The sequence below is a fragment of the Triplophysa rosa genome, linkage group LG2 (genome assembly GCF_024868665.1).
Source record: "Triplophysa rosa linkage group LG2, Trosa_1v2, whole genome shotgun sequence".
NCBI lineage: Eukaryota > Metazoa > Chordata > Actinopteri > Cypriniformes > Nemacheilidae > Triplophysa > Triplophysa rosa.
In genome coordinates, this window is record NC_079891.1 from 7,762,281 (window position 1) to 7,783,084 (window position 20,804).

General features: G+C 42.9%; 2 protein-coding genes across 12 annotated transcripts in view; one reads left to right on the forward strand and one right to left on the reverse strand.

Moving 5' to 3' along the window:
• The window catches only part of mast4 (microtubule associated serine/threonine kinase family member 4), a 130,185-nt gene extending 115,008 nt beyond the window's left edge, over nt 1–15,177 (forward strand). For 8 of the 11 annotated variants that reach the window (XM_057329032.1, XM_057329034.1, XM_057329035.1 and 5 more), the window contains 10 exons: nt 163–288; nt 2,966–3,078; nt 3,665–3,786; nt 3,868–4,085; nt 4,228–4,425; nt 9,769–9,995; nt 10,093–10,215; nt 10,332–10,468; nt 10,653–10,837; nt 10,987–15,177. In XM_057329032.1, coding sequence (XP_057185015.1) covers nt 163–288; nt 2,966–3,078; nt 3,665–3,786; nt 3,868–4,085; nt 4,228–4,425; nt 9,769–9,995; nt 10,093–10,215; nt 10,332–10,468; nt 10,653–10,837; nt 10,987–14,720 — 5,183 coding nt within the window. In that variant the 3' untranslated portion in view covers nt 14,721–15,177. The remainder of the gene's footprint in view (nt 1–162; nt 289–2,965; nt 3,079–3,664; nt 3,787–3,867; nt 4,086–4,227; nt 4,426–9,768; nt 9,996–10,092; nt 10,216–10,331; nt 10,469–10,652; nt 10,838–10,986) is intronic. The other 3 variants (XM_057329033.1, XM_057329041.1, XM_057329042.1) reach the window with 1 other exon arrangement.
• A 2,064-nt stretch (nt 15,178–17,241) lies between these two features.
• Nucleotides 17,242–20,539, reverse strand: cd180 (CD180 molecule). The gene is made up of 3 exons (XM_057329043.1): nt 20,424–20,539; nt 20,120–20,280; nt 17,242–20,044 (listed from the first exon to the last, which is right to left on the reverse strand). The coding sequence occupies exons 1-3, from the start codon at nt 20,523–20,525 to the stop codon at nt 18,301–18,303; spliced, it is 2,007 nt and encodes a 668-aa protein (XP_057185026.1). The 5' UTR covers nt 20,526–20,539; the 3' UTR covers nt 17,242–18,300.
• Between the last annotated feature and the right edge of the window lie 265 nt (nt 20,540–20,804).

Genomic DNA, 20,804 nt, shown 5'->3' on the forward strand with positions numbered 1-20,804 from the left:
TTATAATACAATTAATTACAATCACAGCTTTTGTTGCTTTAAGCTACTGACACATGTGGAGTGAGATTAATATTCAAAAGCTATTATTTATTCCATGCTTTATCATTCCATGCCTGTTTAGAAGACAGTGCAGTGCTGAATCTTGGCTTGTGTGTTGTTAAGCAGGAGGGGCATACGAGGTCAAGCACCATCAGTTTTTTCATAGTTTGGACTGGAACAGTCTGCTGAGGCAGAAGGCAGAGTTCATCCCTCAGCTGGAGTCTGAGGACGATACCAGCTACTTTGACAGTAAGTGACAGCCTGACATTTCATGCAGGAGTGAAGTCATCGCCCTTCACCATTCATGCATGCAGGGCTAAGAGCCCAGTGGCCATCACTGCGTTCGTCTTTAATTTCCAAGGGAGGTTCAGATGTTTATCTTGCTGATAGATTTGTCACATATTAGCTAGGTGGTGATGATGATGGTATAATGTTTGGAATAATTTCAACGCCATTTGCTTTTTCACTATATATTTTAAAGTAGCTAAAGGAATATGTCATAGTCCCTTCTATGTTGCTCTCTGAAATGCATTGTTAAGTTTTTATTTACAAACCATAATTTGAGACTTAAAGGTTTTTAAATGTAATGTTTAAGTAAAATAAACTATAGTGAGTTCACCTAAAAATGAATAGTCATTAACTTATTCAGTTTGAAATATATAACTTAAAGGGGTCAAATGGCAATGTGTATACACGATTTAAGGTTCAAAAACGCAGTTTTTCCCCATACCGTGTATGTTTGTATCTCCTCTTTGACCCGCCTGTCTGAAACGCACAGATTGTTTACAAAGCTCATTGCTCTGAAAAGCGAGGTGTGCTATGATTGGCCAGTTAACCAGTGCGTAGTGATTGGTTGAATACTGCAAGCGTGTGATGGAAATGTAATGCTTCTTACCATATTTGGAACATCAGGTTCCAAGCAATTGTACTGACAGGTACGCACACCTTACTTGCATATACATTTGGGCAGTCGTAGTCAAATCATACCACGAACTGACGTAGATTTGTGGGGGTGTGGTTACACGAGGCGTTTCAGGAAGGTCTGGGTGAGCATTCACTTTTAGATAGAATGCATCTTTTGTTCCGACACTTTAATTTTTGCAATTTTACGTGTCTAATACATGCAACTTATAACTCTCCAAAGACACAGAAAAACGCGTATGTAAAAATTGCGCCATATGACCCCTTTAAACATACATACACCATGTATAAATATATATATATACAGGTGCTGGTCATATAATTAGAATATCATCAGAAAGTTGATTTATTTCACTAATTCCATTCAAAAAGTGAAACTTGTATGTTATATTCATTCATTACACACAGACTGATATATTTCAAATGTTTATTTCTTTTAATTTGATGATTATAACTGACAACTAATGAAAATCCCAAATTCAGTATCTCAGAAAATTAGAATATTACTTAAGACCAATACAAAGAAAGGATTTTTAGAAATCTTGGCCAACTGAAAAGTATGAACATGAAAAGTATGAGCATGTACAGCACTCAATACTTAGTTGGGGCTCCTTTTGCCTGAATTACTGCAGCAATGCGGCGTGGCATGGAGTCGATCAGTCTGTGGCACTGCTCAGGTGTTATGAGAGCCCAGGTTGCTCTGATAGTGGCCTTCAGCTCTTCTGCATTGTTGGGTCTGGCATATCGCATCTTCCTCTTCACAATACCCCATAGATTTTCTATGGGGTTAAGGTCAGGCGAGTTTGCTGGCCAATTAAGAACAGGGATACCATGGTCCTTAAACCAGGTACTGGTAGCTTTGGCACTGTGTGCAGGTGCCAAGTCCTGTTGGAAAATGAAATCTGCATCTCCATAAAGTTGGTCAGCAGCAGGAAGCATCAGAAGCGTCTCGCCTGGGCTAAAGACAAAAAGGACTGGACTGCTGCTGAGTGGTCCAAAGTTATGTTCTCTGATGAAAGTAAATTTTGCATTTCCTTTGGAAATCAGGGTCCCAGAGTCTGGAGGAAGAGAGGAGAGGCACAGAATCCACGTTGCTTGAGGTCCAGTGTAAAGTTTCCACAGTCAGTGATGGTTTGGGGTGCCATGTCATCTGCTGGTGTTGGTCCACTGTGTTTTCTGAGGTCCAAGGTCAACGCAGCCGTATACCAGGAAGTTTTAGAGCACTTCATGCTTCCTGCTGCTGACCAACTTTATGGAGATGCAGATTTCATTTTCCAACAGGACTTGGCACCTGCACACAGTGCCAAAGCTACCAGTACCTGGTTTAAGGACCATGGTATCCCTGTTCTTAATTGGCCAGCAAACTCGCCTGACCTTAACCCCATAGAAAATCTATGGGGTATTGTGAAGAGGAAGATGCGATATGCCAGACCCAACAATGCAGAAGAGCTGAAGGCCACTATCAGAGCAACCTGGCCTCTCATAACACCTGAGCAGTGCCACAGACTGATCGACTCCATGCCACGCCGCATTGCTGCAGTAATTCAGGCAAAAGGAGCCCCAACTAAGTATTGAGTGCTGTACATGCTCATACTTTTATGTTCATACTTTTCAGTTGGCCAAGATTTCTAAAAATCCTTTCTTTGTATTGGTCTTAAGTAATATTCTAATTTTCTGAGATACTGAATTTGGGATTTTCATTAGCTGTCAGTTATAATCATCAAATTAAAAGAAATAAACATTTGAAATATATCAGTCTGTGTGTAATGAATGAATATAATATACAAGTTTCACTTTTTGAATGGAATTATTGAAATAAATCAACTTTTTGATGATATTCTAATTATATGACCAGCACCTGTATATATATATATATATGTATATATCACATGACAGCATGTTTTGATAAACTGCACCTTTAAATTATTTAAAGGAATGTTGTTGTAACTTAAGATCACATTGACATTACAGCACAGTGCGACACATTTTCTCCTTTCACTTTCAGCACGATCCGATAGGTACCATCACCTTGAAACTGAAGAAGAAGACGATACCAATGATGAAGATTTCAACGTGGAACTGCGTCAGTTTTCCTCATCCTCACATCGATTCTCTAAAGTGAGTTTTCTATCTTTTTATTACTTGTTTGTCACACACTCGTACATTATATATATAGTCAGTGGTCCTGAGGTGCAGAATGATTTGCATATATTGCCCTCTGTAACTATCACTAACACCAGTATCAACACTGTCTGCCTCTAGCGCGCAGCTCATGGATCTATGTGAATTTCTTGACATTAGAATATCTATTTCTGTAGAACGGGGAGTAAAGGCACAACAAAAACTCATGCACATTCTTGCTCTCAGGCATGAAGGGCTTTGGTGCAATGCAGTATAGGTTGAGTCTAGAAACTATCCTGCAAACAGTGTGTCTGGTGAGAGTTGATTTAGTGTCAGGTGGATTTTTCACTTGTCTGCTTGTCCTCAAAGTGTCAAAATGACAAAGTAAAGGAACATTCTGTACCCATTACATGTCATTTTTGATCATTAGTGACAAGTAAAACTATTATTCATATATATGGTACGAACCAGTGCCTTTTCACATGTATTAAACTAAATCTAAATCTAGAATAAAAGGGTCGGTTCGTTCTTGTATTTTGTGATCTGTTTAGTGATGCATATTCTGCGTGTGTGTGTGTGGTAGGTGTACAGTAGTCTGGACCTGTCACGAGGTCAGCTGGAGGAGAAAGGAGAACACACAGAGAAGAAGACTGAAAGTCCACTGACTGTCGACTCGATGAGCTGGACTCCAGACTTCACTGAGATGTACGTCACTCAACCATCTTTTTAGAAATGACATCTGATAACGTAAAGCTACTAACATTCTTCTTTGTTACTTACCTTCAGCCCGTCTCTCTCTCATTCATCTGACACTGAGAGCACCAGCCTGAGTAGATGTTCAGGTCTCCTGCCCAAGTTTGCCATCTCTGCTGAAGTGGAGGACGGCGATGGCTCTCTGGCTTTGGAAGACCCCAGTAAAGTGACCTTCAGTATTGGGGAGTTGCCTCAGGATGAGCCTGATCCTACTACACCCTGTAGCACCATCAGTAACTCAACCCTCTCAGGTACACCACATGTGAATGTACAGAGGTGCATAAATGTGCATTAGCTCTGTGTTTGATCTCTGCTGATGTTTTGCAGGATTTAATAGTTTAAGTATTGATCACAGTTTGGTATAATAGTAATTAGAACTCTTTTTTTGAGTAGGCAGTTTTTCAGAGCACCTGGACCAGGTGTCGTCGAGGGACGAGGCAGTTGAGAGTCCAGACAGCTCCTGTAAGCCCTCTTTTGATACAGGCACCTTCCTGAGCACTCCCAGACCTGAGATCACAGACAAGCAGTGTGCAGTCAGCAAAGTGCCAAAATCAGTGTCTACCAGCGCCCTGTCACTCATGATCCCTGGAGGTTAGTGTGTTAACATAATGTGTATAACAACGTAGACCCTATCTATGGGAGGCAAATCCTGCCAAATTTAAATAAATAAATTAAACGATGAAAATGAAAATGAAAACCAGATTAGCAATTTCATTATACACAACTGCGTGCACAATATGTGCCAAAATGAAAAATAAAATGAAATATTTTATTTTCATTTTCATTTTTACACTGACAATGCGTTGTCCCTGTCAAATTGAAAAAGAAAATACAATTGGTGATTTGACATTTCATTTTCACTAAAATCTCGAGGCAAGACTGCCAATTTGAAAATGAAAAGGCAAATGTGAAAAATAAATTGTTAAAACATTTTTACAAAGGTTTTATTAATGTTTACGCAATAATACTGACACAATTCAAATTAAAATGTAAACTTTGATTTTCATTTTATTTTATTTTCTCTTCTGTTTTATTTCATTTTCGTTTTCATTTTCGTTTTCTTGTTCACGGTCATGCAAATTACATGTTAATTAGTGGGTGTGGACAAGCGTCTGCATTACTGGGAACGCCCACAAAAAACGTCATATCCGTTTATTCGAACGAACGTGTGTAGACCTTGTCAGGCGCTTGGCCTTAGCGCTTTGTAATGATGACGATGACTGTGCCTGGTGCAATACCGAAAATTGTTGTGTGGTGTACTGCATCTCTGATAAGTTAACAGACGAACAAACTAAAGCATTGGAGAGCCCGTATCTCTAGCGTGCCCTGAAACATGCCGGAGCGCGATTGTCCCCACTCCGCCGCTGACCTGCTCTTACACTGTACATTACCATCCGCACCCGAGCACGCTATCATCATTACACTGTGACTGCTTTTAAGAAAACATAAACAAAGCGATCTTTCTCAGTACAATAGAATCTATCGTAATGTTCGGTTTGAGGTTGATAAGATGTGTTTAACCTCACGCGCGCTGTGCGCAGACCAATTCGCTTATGGTATCACAAGAGCGGCTCATATGTGTTTAAATCAGCCCCGCGTACTTCATTCATTATGATTATGAGCCAATCGTTATACAAAGTGCTGCACTATGTTATGAATGCATGTTTTAAATGATGCACCTGTTTAAATTCCTTGAAGTTCAGCTGTCATGGCAAAAAACATCTGTCAGGGTGCTGTCATGGTGTTGAACTGCCTGGATCATTTCACGCAGTCAGCGGTTCCCCTGAAACTATTTCAGAGGCTCCTGGGACACATGGCATCCTCGGCGGCGGTGATACCCCTCGGGTTGATGCACATGAGGCCGCTCCAACACTGGCTCCAGAGTCGAGTTCCCTGGAGAGCGTGGCACACCGGCAGCAGGCAGATGGTCATTACGCCTCGCTGCCGACGCACCCTAACCCCGTGGTCTTCCATGACCTTCCTTCGGGCAGGGGTACCCCTAGGGCAGGTTACGAGGCATGTCGTGGTGACAACGGACGCCTCCCTGCAGGGTTGGGGTGCAGTGTGCAAGGGCACGCAGTGTCGGGGCTTTGGACGGGCCCCCGCCTGCGCTGGCATATCAATTGCCTAGAGTTGTGGACCGTGCTACTCGCACTGAAGAGGCTGCTGCCTCTCGTGCAGGGCAAGCACGTGCTGGTCCGGTCGGACAATCGTCAGGGTGGCGTTCGCTCACTGCAGTTAACACGACTCGCCCGACGCCTCCTCCGGTGGAGTCAGCAGGTGACCCGCTCCCTGCGTGCCACGTATATCCCAGGCGACCTGAACCAGACAGCCGATGCGCTCTCTCGTCAGTCTACGCCTCGCGGAGAGTGGCGACTCCACCCCCGTGCAGTCCAGCTCATTTGGGTGCAGTTCGGGCAGGCCCAGGTAGACCTGTTCGCCTCCCTTGAAACCACCCATTGCCCGCTTTGGTACTCTCGGGATCCCTCGGCACGGATGCCCTAGCGCACAGCTGGCCGCGGGACAAGCGGAAGTACGCCTTCCCCCCAGTGAGCCTCATTGCACAGACCCTGTGCAAGGTCAGGGAAGAGGAGCAGCAAGTGTTACTCGTTGCGCCACACTGGCCCAACCGGACTTGGTTCTCGGAGCTAATGCTCTTGATGACAGCTCCCCCCTGGCCGATTCCCCTGACGAAGGACCTGCTTTCCCAGGGGAAGGGCACATTATGGCATCCCAGGCCAGACCTCTGGAACCTCCATGTCATGTCGGGACGAGGAGATCCTGAGTGGTCTGCCCCCAGTGGTGGTAGCTACCATTTCTCAGGCTAGGGCACCTGCCACTAGGCGACTGTACGCCTACAAGTGGCGCCTCTTCTCAACCTGGTGTGCTTCTCGAGGAGAAGACCCACGGAGTTGTGCGATCGGGTCCGTGCTGTCCTTCCTACAAGAGAGACTCGAGACTAACCTCTTCCCCTCCACACTGAAAGTGTATGTAGCCGCCATTGCTGCTCATCACAACTCAGTTGCTGGGAAGTCTCTAGGGCAGCACGACCTGGTCATTAGGTTCCTAAGGGGCGCGAGGAGGCGCAACCCGCCTCGTCCGCGCTCCATACCCTCTTGGGACCTGGATGTAGCCCTGACAGGTCTCGTCTCACCAGGCCCCCCTTCGAGCCCCTAGGGGATGCCTCTCTTCCTCATCTCACGATGAAGACGGTTCTCCTTATGGCGCTCGCCTCCATCAAGAGGGTAGGGGATTTATAGGCTTTCTCCGTGTCCCCTGACTGCCTGGAATTCGGACCCAGGGATTCTCACGTTATCCTGAGACCTCGGCCCGGCTATGTGCCCAACGTTCCCACCGCTCCCTTTCGGGACCAGGTGGTAAACTTACAGGCGCTCCCCACTGGGGTGGAAGACCCAACCCCGTCCGTGTTGTGTCCAGTACGCGCGCTGCACCTTTACTTAGACCGCACACAGAGCTTCAGGAGCTCAGATCAGCTCTTTGTCTGTTTCGGAGGTCAGCAGCAGGGGAGAGCTGTCTCCAAGCAGAGGTTGGCCCACTGGATTGTGGACGCTGTCAAGGCATCTTACCAATCCCTAAATCGCCCGTTCCCCCTAGGAGTGAGGGCCCACTCCACCTGGGGTGTTGCCTCCTCTTGGTCTTTGGCACGGGGGGCCTCTCTCGCAGACATTTGCAGAGCTGCTGGTTGGGCTACACCCAACACCTTCGCGAGGTTTTACAACCTCCGCGTAGAGCCGGTGTCAGCCCTCGTCCTGCATGGCCACATGTAGGACCGGCAACTGGTAGGGTGTACGCCTTTTCAGTTCTTTTCCCCCTCTCTCGAGTGGGTCAGTATACCGATTCAGCCTCCCTTCTTTCCCCACTCGGCGAAGAACAGGCACTCCATCCATCACTAAGGAAGCACCTTCTGGGGCGGGCTGGGCAGAGCAGCCCTGCCCCTTAGGCCGGGTATCTCCGGAGTTATTCGCAACATAACTCTAACCAGACCTAGTGCTACCAGACGTTGCAACCCCCCAGTAGGGCGGTTCCGTCTGATGTATCCTCATGCTGGTTCCCACCTTGGTAACCCATGAACTCCCCAGGTGGACCTCCACCTCGCGGTTTTCTCTTCAGCCGCTCTTTCTTCCCATGAGTTCTCCCCCATCGGTGAGACTATGTTGGTATCTCCACTAGACTCCTCCCTGCGGTAGGATGTGGTCTCTGTAGCGCATCCCCCACTTGAGGAAGTAGCGCTTACCCAGTGCCTTACGGTTCCGGGCGGCTTCTCGCTGTTATGGAAACAAGGCCGCCGCCTGTGAGGCCGAAGGTAGGGGCCTTCCCACCTTTCAAGAAAGCTCTAGGACCCCCTACCTACCCACTGGTAGGTTACAATTTTGCGGTAGCGCTCTCGGCTGACAACGCCCAGGCCAGTCACCGTCGCTTCGTTGAGGTTGTGACAGGGCACAGTGTTATGGCGTTTCCATTGGAACCCCATCTGTCAGTTCGACACAACGTCGAGAGACCGACAGAAAGGGAACGTCTCAGTTACGTTTGTAACCTCGGTTCCCTGATGGAGGGAACGAGACGTTGTGTCCTCTTGCCACAACACATGCTGTCCTCTGCAGCAGTCGTGAGAGGTCTCAGGCTCCTCAGAACTAAGGTGAATGAATGATGCACGCCGTCTCCCTTTTATGCCCGGATTTCCGGGGCGGAGTCCGGCATGCAAATTTCATTTGCCAATTTTCATTGGCCTTTTCTAAGTAGTCGGAAGCGATTGGTTCTCAGGGACGAACCCCATCTGTCGGTTCGACACAACGTCTCGTTCCCTCCATCAGGGAACCGAGGTTACAAACGTAACTGAGACGTTTTTGTGTTGTAGTGTGGATGAGGAAAACGGAGGCGTTTAAAAATGATTACGAGTTTTTCATCATGTGATGCAGTTGTCTCCTCTTTGATTGATCAGTTCATGCATACTTTAGATCAGTGGTTCTCAAACTGTGGGCCGTGGCCCCCTGGGGGGCCCTAAGATAGATCCAGGGGGGAAATCAAATGCAATCAAACATCGGAAGAATAAGACCACCAACCAAAGAATTGATGTTCCAGAATTGTATAACTGAATATATTTTTTGATTAATTCAAATTCTTAGTATTTATTTGGGAGTCCGCAAAGTGATGCATCCTACACAAAGGGGGCCTTACAAAAAAAAGTTTGAGAAGCACTGCTTTACATTGCATTTTAGGAGACGGAATATTTAATTACTCGCAGATATTGTTTGCATTAATTCGCAGTTATATGTTTGGCAGGTAGCGTGAGTTAAGTTTCACTTTCGCAGCTTTATAGTCTTGTGTTACCCGCAGCAACATCTCTAAGTGACCTCATTGTCTATCTATCTAAAAAAAATTGTCTTTGCTCCACGTTGCTGCGACATAATAAGGCAGAAAGTAAATAAACGCCTGACAGAAATGACAATGCGGACGTGTCTTAGGTTTCAGTGTGGATGGGCCGCGTTTGGGAAACGCTTGAAAACTAGTGTAGACAGAGTCGTAAACACTTCTGCATGTGTCCTCATAAACCAAATTGCTTAAAGATACCAAATGGTGATATTCTTAAAAAAAAAAAATGACAGAGGTTTTGGTGATGGTTACGTTTAGGGGTTGAATAGAATACGTGGTTTGTACAGTATAAAAATCATTACGTCTATGGAAGTCCCCATATTGTATATATGTGCTGTTTAACTATATTGTATATAAGCTTAAGGTGCTATTTCTGATTAATATTCGATCAATTTCTTAATGTATTTTTTACTAAATACATGTGTACAGCAGGGCATTTTAAAAGGTTAAAAACCTTAAAGTATTAAAACTGGAAAGTTGCATTTTGCAGTGTTGCATTGTGTTTTTTATTAATATGCTGCAATCTGTTATCTTGCTCCACAGATGTTTTTGGTGTGTCCCCATTAGCCAGTCCTATTTCTCCATACTCGCTGTCATCAGACCCCTCCTCCAGAGACTCCTCCCCCAGCCGAGACTCCACCCACTCTGGTGTCAGCGGTCGTCAGCCAATCATCATCCATAGCTCAGGGAAGAAATTTGGTTTCACTCTGCGCGCAATCCGGGTCTACGCCTGTGACAGTGATGTTTATACGGTTTATCATATGGTCTGGGTAAGAGTGCGTTTTCATCATCTCACCTGGTTAGCACAGATTGTTAAATTATATGCTTATAAAACTAATTTTAACTTGTGGGTCTTTTTGATAACAGAATGTAGAAGATGGTGGACCTGCTCATAAGGCTGGACTTAAAGCTGGAGACCTGATCACTCACGTGAATGGAGAAACAGTTCATGGGCTGCTTCACACTGAGGTGGTGGAACTACTACTGAAGGTACAGAAACCAGTCATGATTTTAAAAGTACTTATTTGTAATATTTGTACTTAAATGTTCTTATTTTATATTATAGGAAGTCTGTTGACAATGATGCTTTAAATTTCATTTTGCAGAGTGGAAGTAAAGTTGCAATATCCACAACCCCTTTTGAAAACACTTCTATCAAAACTGGTCCAGCAAGAAGGAATAGTTACAGAAGCAAAATGATTCGAAGAACAAAGAAGCCCAAGAAAGAGAAAATGCAAGAAAGGTAAAGAATACCATTTAGGAAATGTGGTTATTTCAACAAAAAAAGTTGATATTGCTTCTGCTTGTTACATAAAAATTATTGTAAGTGTGTAATATGAACATTCTTTGTCTTTCTTTATATTTCAATATTCTATGTTGGTTTCAATAGAGCGAGTTTGGTAACTGTTGTATTTGTTTCTCTCCAGGCGACGATCAGTATTCAAGCGCTTCGCCATGCAGCCTTCTCCACTCTTACACACCAGCCGTAGTTTCACCTCACTGAACCGCTCGCTGTCATCAGGAGAGAGCCTGCCCGGATCTCCCACACACAGCCTTTCACCACGCTCCCCTACAGCTGGCTTTCGTCCAACACCTGACTTTACCCAGTCAGGTTAGTGGATGACATTTATTATTAATCATATGATCAATTAATTATCTTGCTGTTTATAGTGATTTGCCCTCTTATGTACTTCCCTGTGAATATTTTAGGTAGCATTGTATGCTGTCCATGTATTTTAGCTGGGTGCTTTATTTCTCCAGGTGGCACTTCATCACAAAGCAGTTCCCCTAGTTCCAGTGCTCCTAACTCACCTGCAGGCTCCGGCCACATCAGGCCCAGCACTCTGCATGGTCTGGGACCTAAACTCCCTGGACGTCTCCGTCAAGGCCGACGAAAATCAGCAGGCAGCATTCCCCTTTCTCCACTGGCTCGCACCCCCTCCCCAACCCCGCAGCCTCAGCCGACATCTCCTCAGCGCTCGCCATCTCCCTTGCTGAGTCATACATTGGGGAACACCAAAACATCTCAGACTTTCCCCTCCAAGATGCATTCACCCCCCACCATTGTCCGCCACATGGTGCGACCTAAGAGCGCTGAGCCTCCTCGGTCCCCGCTCCTAAAGCGAGTCCAGTCAGAGGAGAAGCTCTCCCCCTCATATCCAGGAGACAAAAAACACTTATGCACCAGAAAGCACAGCTTGGAGGTGACCCAAGAAGAGACTCAAGGAGAGGCCTCGTGTAAGGGGGAGCATACCCCTGCATGCATAGAAGAGAGCACAACCTGTGAACCACTTGCCATTACTCGAGTAAGACCCGCTGAGCAGGGCTGTCTAAAGCGGCCTGTGTCTCGCAAGGTTGGTCGACAAGAGTCAGTAGAGGACTTGGACAGAGAAAAGCTCAAGGCCAAGGTGGTGGTGAAACGGCAAGACTGGGCTGAGAGACGGGAGTCTTTGCATAAACAAGACACCATGCAAGATCTGGAAGGTTCTGTGTGTTCCCTCACCACTGATGATAAGGAGTGGACTCTTCTAACAAGACCCAGTGCAAGACCACAAAGTTCAGAATCTGGATCACTGGACAAGTCCTCTAATGCTACTTTGAAGGACGTGCTTTACAAAAAACTAAACCCAAGAGTGTGTGAGAGCATTGCGGAGACCGTCGGCGGAGATTGTGCTTCGCTGTTAAGCGAGAGGTCAGCTCCTTGCCAACAAGATAGACAGCGGTCCAGGACAATAAAAGAGTGTAGTAAACCAGACAGGTTAGATTTTAAAGCACCCAACATTGAGTTTGCAAGGAAGAGGCAGTCATTTGACGAAAGGGAGGACTCATTGTGTCGCATTTCATCTGGCATTCACGAAAGCCTTCATTTTAACCCCACCAGGTCTAAAAGTCTTCAGCTAGATTCGGCTTTGGTTTTAGAACACTTGAAAGGGGGCATGTGCAACATTCACAGTTCTTCTGGAATGAGCCCTGAGACTTTGGTCCCTAAGCTGTTCAGCGGGAGAGGAGAGAGTGCCGTAGAAAAACTTCAAATGATCGCCTCCTCTGAAAATCCCATCAGGAAAACCTCTTCGGACTACAAATTGGAAGGACGACTTGTGTCCTCTTTAAAACCACTGGAGGGTACATTAGACATTGGCCTGCTTTCTGGGCCTCGGGTGTCCAAGACTGACACGTGTCTCTCCAAAATGGCAGACAACCATGGTGACACTGCTACAATGGCAGGAGATCTGTGTAGAAAACAGCTAATTCAACATAAAACAACAGGGGCACTTACTCCTAAGGACAACGTGAATTTGAACATCAAAACAACTTCAAAAGAAGAGCCCATATCCAAGGACTGCAATGAAGAATTTTATGATGGAAGCAAATGTAATGATGGCTTGAAATTGCAAAATACCCCTAAAGTAGAATCCGTGGACATAAATGTGAAGTCAGAAAGTAGGCTAAAGACAGCTCAGGAGTTGAGGGCTGCACGACACGGAACTCATTTTTCGTGTGGGAAAACGCCTTCCATCAGGGAGGTCAGCAATGAAGACCAAGAGGAGGATGTGGAAAACCCTGAGGAAGCACCGGCACAGCAAGTTCAGAAAATACAACCAGTCCCTACCAAATCTCACGAACCTGACAAGTCCCCAGTTTCTACTGTTGTTAGTCCCCAGCTCAAATGTTCTCAACAAACCCCAACAGCAACTTCTGATAGAAATCCTAGTGGGACAATTGAGGCACCATCCAATTCAAATTCATCCCTGTCTACAGAAAAGGATAAGCCAGCCAATTCAAACAAAACTGCAAAGGTTGCAGAGCAGAGTCATCCCACACCAGATATTACAAGCAATGCATTTGGGACATTAAGTCCAATATTGGCTGTAGCAAAGGATCATGTAGACAGAAAGGACAAGGTCACTGATGCCAAAGACTCCCTTGACTCTGTTGCAAAGCATATTCAAGATTCTGTGGGAGATAAGGCATTAGACAGAATTTACAAAAATGTTAAGATTTTTCCCATCACCAATAGCTCTGAGCAAGCTAACTCAAAAACAAATGTCAATGACATAGCATCCATCCCTCAGAGTGTATCTTCGGCTCCCCCTGTCACAAAATCGGCAGAAACATCTGAGAGCCCTCTAGTTAAAAGCCCATTCTCTCCCAAACCTATGCTTCAAAGAAAAGCCACACCGTCCTCCATTGCTGCCCCTCTAAAGGCCTTGCCTGCTACTAATTCACAACCCCAAGCCATTGCAAACACCAACCCACAACTTTATGGACTGACTGAAGTTAAAACAATCCAAGATACACAGTCTGAACAAACATGTGCCAAAGTGTCACGCTCTGATGGCTCGGCAAATGGACAGACGAGTAATTCGGTCCAGTTTTCCAAACAAAGCTCTGACAAAACACAAAATGCAACTAACAAATCCAATCCAACAGTAAAGGATCTAAAACCCATTGCAGCATCTGGAGAAAAACCGGTAGACTCCAGAGATAAACCGTCCACTAAAAAAGACCTAAAATGCCAAGCGAGTGAAAAGATTGGCTCTGCGACTGAAGTTTCGAAGAGCTGTGAAAAGCAAGAAGCCCTTGTCAAAAGTCAGGTATGTGCTACTACCACACCAAAGCAGGACACTGGTGCAAGTTCACCAAAAACTAAGGGCTGTAATTTTACAATTGGAGACACAGTGCATATGAAATCACCACTTAAAACTGACGAAAAGCAGAAATTCAAGAAAGGACTTGATGTAGACAGCCCCAAGGCTAATAAACAAGTTATGAACACTTCCAAAACTGAGACAGGTCCAGCGCAGACTGCAATAAAACAGCAAGAACCGCCTGGTACTGTTTCATCAAAACAGCCTCCTTTGAGTTCCAAAAACAAACCTAGAGTTGACTCTCCACTTGTTACGCAATCCACTGGAAAGGCAGTTGAAGACAAGGGTAAGCAGGAGAACAAAGCACAGCTACAGCCCGTTGTCAAAGACAGTACAGTTAAACATAAGGAGGAGAAAGAGTCTGTCTTTTCTACGCCTAAAGCCCAGAAAGTGACCCGCACTGGTTCTCAAGGTGCACCAGTGTTACCTGTACCAGCTGTTAAAATCTTTGTTTCAAGTGGGATTTCGGCAGGTAAGGGCACTGGTGAAACACCTGGACCCTCCTCTAAGGAGCAAATGAAGCCCAGAAATGACATTCAGAGATCAGAACCTCTCAAGGTGTCCAGCGCTAGTGATGCTGTGGGTACAACTACTACAACATCCAGTCCTGACTCTAAACATATCTCCAATGATTCAAAGGTGATTGATAAATCAGTTTCATCCAGCCGGAAAGAGCAAGTAGAAAAGAAGAAAAAAGAACCTTCTCAAGAAACATCATCAGCACCCAAATCGACACATAAAGACTCTGCGAAAGGCGCAATGTTAGCGAAGGATATTACCGCTTCTGAAAAAGATTCAATGCGTCCTAAACAAACAAAAGATTCGCCACGAGGTTCGAAAAAGTAATACGTTATTGTAGTTGCCAAGGTTATTTTTCAAAGGACTATGAGGATATAAACGTCATTGTGTAATATCATCAAGCCTTCCTATCTGCGGACCGGTGAAACTGTTACTTTGGGTTTTCTCAAGAAACCAGAGAGATTCATTTGTGTTGTAATCTTATGTTTTGTTTATATATTCTGTGTTAAAAAAAAAGAGTGTAGGCTGAATGTAGTCTTGTTTTGCTGCTGATTTGTGGTCACTTTTTAGCTCTTGTGAAAGCGCCAAATTAGGCATTATGCGAGTGGCGTGTGCAATAATTGTGGAGATGGAGCGGGGATGCCTTTCTTAAGGCTCAGCTGTGCCAATTATGGTTGAAATGAAAAGCACCTCAAATTTAAAGTGTAGACGGTGTGATAAAAAGTTCCTGCTCACCGTTATCATGTATTACACTTTTGACGTATTTAAAAAAAAACACAGAAAATATAGCAATGGTGCTATTAATGTGGCTTACACTCTGCAAGCAGAAAACTCACTGACATTGTACTTTACTGTTTTTTGTTCGTTTGTTTTGTGTTTATTTCAAAGATTTGTTTTGGGTAGCGGTGCACAGAGGGAAAGCACTTTGTCCTGTGCTTCTCACCTGGAACTATTTTATATTGGAATCATCTTATGGTTCTGGAATCGTAGTGGAAGGGACCTTAGGGTTTTCTGGGGAATTACGACTTGCTGTTCTTAGCAGGTTATGGCGAAATTCACATTCCTTTCACATACATTTCTAAGGATTAATTTTTATGCAATATATTGTAAATACTGCGGCGGTAATTGTACAGAGGGGGTCGGTTAAAAATGAGTGTTGTATGTTTTATATGTATATACTGTATTTTGCTATGTCATGTTTGTAAACTGTACTCGATGTTAGTCTCCTAGTGATGTCATCTGCTCAGTAGTTCTGCTGATTTAGAGTCTATACTAGAAGAATAACTTTAGTCTCACTCGGAAATGGAAGTGTACTTGAAGTTTCACTGAGGTATGTAGGGGATAACCACATGCGCGCAGCAGAATGTTCTCCGAAAGTTCTCTTAATCATCATACTTGAGAAATCACAAATTAAACAATGTATTTACCTAAAAACAGGGACAATGCAAATGTAGCACATGATTTAAAAGGCAGAAACTGAAGGTTTGCTAGTATGTGGATAATACTTACAATATGTTTTTACGAAAAAATCTAACATTCACATTCAGTATACAAAACATGATGTACTTCCCCTGGATTGGTTAAAAGGGCTTATGCAGGGATTATCAAAAGTGATTTTTGTGGTAAGAGTCATGAGTTTCACCACATTTTTCATGTTCAGTCAGTTGCTATTCTATTCATATGCAAAGTACAACACTTATAAATACTTAAAGGCATTTGTGCTGTCACATCTCTGGTCTAAAAGAATTGATAGGTGTGAAATTTAATGCTCTCATTTATTTCATGTCAGGGACATTTATGTAAAATTTTCAAAGTAATTACCTGTAAAAACATCCTTTTCATTAGTTTAGATTTATTTATCTTAATACAGTCGCACGATTTATCAACAGTTGAGTGGTCTGAACTTTAAACCGTTATAACTCTGCTGGTATGTATGCATCACATACCAACTTCAAGTAAATCAATTGTCTACCTTAGCCCATTTCAGTACACATATATTGCTGAACATCTAGGCTATATTACAGTATGATATTAAAGTACTTTACAATATTAAATGTAAGCAAAGAGCATATATAGGAACTGGTCACACAAATGTGCTTAAGTATCTAAATAACGCAATGCACCGTGTTAAGTAAAGCTAGAGATTTTTAAACTGTGTAAGCAGACTGAATTTTCTGTTCCTCTTAGACTTTACTACATAGTTTAGGAAGTCTGGACAGATACAATGCACCTTATGATTAAACACGATGCTTATTGGGGTTTCGGGAAAATGATTCTAAGCTAGCATTATATGAACTGAAATGTGAATGTTTTGTAGGACACATGCATTGTCTGTTGTCCTCACCAGTATTGCCATGAATTAACCCCAGAGATATTTGTTGGTGTTGCTTTTCTTCCCCTGCCTTTTCTGGAAATTGATGTTGAAAAAGCACATTAAATGTTTGTTTACAGCTACTTCATGGATGTATATCATGTACATTGTGTTATTTGCCAAATTAATGTGCTGTCACAGGAAGTTACGCTGTGATCGATGTGTGTGGGTGTATGTGTGAGTTCCTCTTAGCAGACACTTGCTGTTAAAGATTGTTGGTGTGGTAGCCTAATTGTTTCTTGTCTTTCCAGTTTTTGCTTGGCGTTTTCTTTCTTCTCTATGCGTGTAATCGGTGTTTATGTAGATGACCCTGCTTATCATCGTCTTTTAGGATCTGTGCAATAAGATGTGGTTTTGAGTTTTGTATATCACCCACAAAAAGCTCTATGGATGTCATAGATGTTGTATACTATACAAATATTTATACTTCTAAAGTTGTATAACACTGAAAATAAAAAGGCATGTGAAAACTACCATTTTGCTGTTTTATTTCACATTTTAAGTTCATACAAATCTTTCAGACACGTTAGTAATTACAGTATATCTTTACAATTTTAAGAAAGCTAAACAACATTTTCATTTATTTATTGTTTTTGATTGACAATAAATATGTTCCATTTTCCTTCATAATAATTCGCTTTGATTCCCAACTTTGAAAGCAGATAAGGTATAGTTATAGTCATTTATTCACCATCATGTTGTTCAAAACCTCTCTTTCTTCTGTGGAATGCCAAAGAAGATATTTTAAAGGGGTGCTGCAACAGTGTGTCATGCATTCTGACTTCTTTACAATGTTAAACGTGCTGTCTTCTCATGCTTAACATGGTCAACTTGTCAAAAAACGAGTTGGGCGTATTACATAGTATTTCTGTGCTCAATACACTCCCCCAGCGATCGTACAGGTTTCGGAAAGTTTTTTTCGAACATATAAAACTGTTTCGTAACAACTTTTCTTAGTCCCTTATTGGACAATTCATCCGGAAAAGCACGCGGCACACCCACGCGGCAGCAAGGAGAGCAGGAGAAGGAGCATGCTCAGACGTCACATTCACTTGTGTGCAGGAGAGAGAGAGCATATGTTTGCGAAGTTCAGGTGTTTGTTTGTTCACTGCATTTGGGTGATGAATGTTATATAAACGGTGGATATAACGCTGGATTTGGAGATCGTTTGAAACTGATATATGGAGCCGTCCCAGCGCTAAAAGATGCCGGACATGAACCGCATGCGGTGAGTGAAACTGATGTCTGTGTTTTGTTGGCAATGGGTGCGCACGTGCTTTAGTTCAGCCTACCCCTCCCCCTGCACGCGTGTGTTAGGGCCGCTTTAAGAAATGTCTCTGTGGTGTTGCAGCCACACAATGAACTTCAATAGGGGCCAATGTTGTTTAGTTAGTAACATTTTTCAAAATATATTTTTTTGCGTTCTGCACAGAAAGTCATACAGATTTAGAATGAAGGTGAGGTAAAATTTAAAAAAAAAATTGTGAACTAGCCCTTTAAGACGCTAGGTCAATGTGAGACAAAATGTGTCCGTATTTATAGTTCTCTGTAGCTTGCATATCTTTTCCTAATGGTCCTGATAAGAAAGAAAATGCAGATAATGCCAAACACTATAACAACTGCAACAAGAATTATAGCATATAAAGGCATATTTACTGAAAATTTACATTGCAAGTGAACATCAATAATCCTTGTTCCTGTGCCATTACAAGTCGTCTCTGTTATATGTCTAACTTTGATATCATTGTCCTCAACCCATTTGATAAATTCATAGTTGCTACAGTTGCATATCAAAGGGTTATAACTCAGATCAACAGTACTTTCAATTCCCAAATCCACAACATCTTTAACATCCACCATCGTAATGGAGTTATTAGCAAAGTTAAGTTGGAGAAATTTCAATGAGTAAAATGGCGAAATGCTGAATTTGAGCAGTTGGTTTGAACTGACGTCTATCTTCTTCAGATGTGTGAGCTCCTTAAACAAGTCTTCTTTAATCGCAGTGATTCTACATGCAGACAGAATTAGAGTTTCCAAATCAGGAATGTGGTTGAAGAGCTCTGTTTGAGTAAAAACTCCATCTTGAACGGCGACCCCCTTCAAACCGAGATGTTGCAAAGTCTTCAAGCCTTTGAAAAGTTGCACGTTTGTCAGATTGCTGTTTGTCCAGGATAGATTTAGACTTCTAAGATTTTGTAGATTATTGAAAGGCGAGCTGTCGTTCAGAGTGTATCTCGAATGGCTGCAGTCCAAGTGCTCCAGCTGTGGAGTAACATTGAAAGGCTGTACATCCCAGAACATGGGTGACCCATAGCTGAGATTGAGAAACTTCAGTTTACCCAGACCAAACAGCTGGTCATTACAACAAGGTCCTATAGGGTTTACTTTACTAAGGCTGAGATCCAGCTTCTCCAGGCTTCCAAGATTCTCCAGGCATCTACTGCTAAAATTGAGTCGCTCCAGGTTTGAACTCATGGACAAGTGCGTAAGAATGGGAAAGTTCCTGGCATTGATGTGGCAGACATCCCAAAAGCTGTTCTCGTTCAGCACCAGATGAGACAATGTGGACAGGCCGGATAGGTTAGAGGGCAGTAAATGGAGATGGCTTCTGGTAAGGTCTAGCTTTTGAAGTCCTTCGAGGCAATGAAACGTTCTGTTATTCAGGTCTGAAAAATGCTGGAGCTGGAAATTCACGTCAGTCACTGAGATGTTACAGAAAGATTGTAGTGCTATATTTGATATGTGCGATTTTGGATCCGTTTCGTACAATCCCAGATTAAGCTTGCCAGTTTTAACGCCGTCAAGCCCCTTTAATAGCACGGAAATGTTCAGCTTTCCTAGACAGCCACTAAAATCAATACTCCCAAAGGTCATCGACTGAAAAGCACCTGGTTCTACGTATATAATATTGTTGGCTTTCAAGCTTAGGTTCATTCCAACCATACCGTGAAGTGGTTCTAAATCTTCCGCCGTGATTCTCTCAATCGTGTTCAGATCTAGCTGTAAACTCTTCAGGTTGTGCCAATAGAATTTGCTTAGTCCATCTAAATTGTGAATGTCACTTCCCCTAAGGTCTAGAACCTCCAGATAAGCAAGATTATCTGATGGGATGTCTGATAGACTTTTTATATTTGACTGAGCCATACTTATGTATTTCAAGCCTGGCAGTCCAAAAAAAGTTCTGCTTGCAAAGAACACAAGCGGGTTTCCAATGAGTATGAGGACCTGCAGGTCTGTTTGGTGTATAAAAATATCTTCATACACGAAAGTGATGCTGCATCTGTTGGGAAACAGGATTTGAGAGTAAAAGCAAAACGTCTACGAATCACTTGAATAAATATATGATTTCTCTCACCTTGTAAGGTCTAAAAAATGTAAGCTCTGTAGCCTTTTGAAAGTAAAGTTGTATAGAGCAGGCAGGTAGTTGAAGCTGAATTTCAGCATTTGGACAGAATCTGGTATCTCATCTGGAATCGATTGTAGGCTCATATCACTACAGTCATAGCCGTCTGATATCTGAAATAAAAGCAGTTTAAAGTTTACAACTTAAATTGAACAGTAAAAGTCAAATTTACAGTAACATTCATTTTTTTACTATTCCTTTGTCTTCCAGAACACCATAATGAATTATACATTTACCTGTGAATTATAATATTTACCTGTGAGCATTGTCTCCTAACCCATGGTGTTGCTTCATTATAAACCAAAATCTGTATAAATATAGTGGAATGTAACAGGCAAAGAACAAACTGTCCCTCCATTGTGTACAGGGCAGAAAAAAATTCTGTCACTTCCACACATGTATAACAGAAATTAAGGAACATCATGTAAAATAGGAAGTATTGTACTTCTAGTTTTCTCAATACAAACAATTGTTCATGGAATAGAAACATTTCTCATACCTGCTGTTGTACAAGAAACAATTAAAAGTTATTTTCAGTAATATAACATGTATAAAACAATATACCATTGTTCCCATGCTGTACAATAGTATTTTATATATATGCATATTTTTTATAATATTTTTACACTGCCTTTAT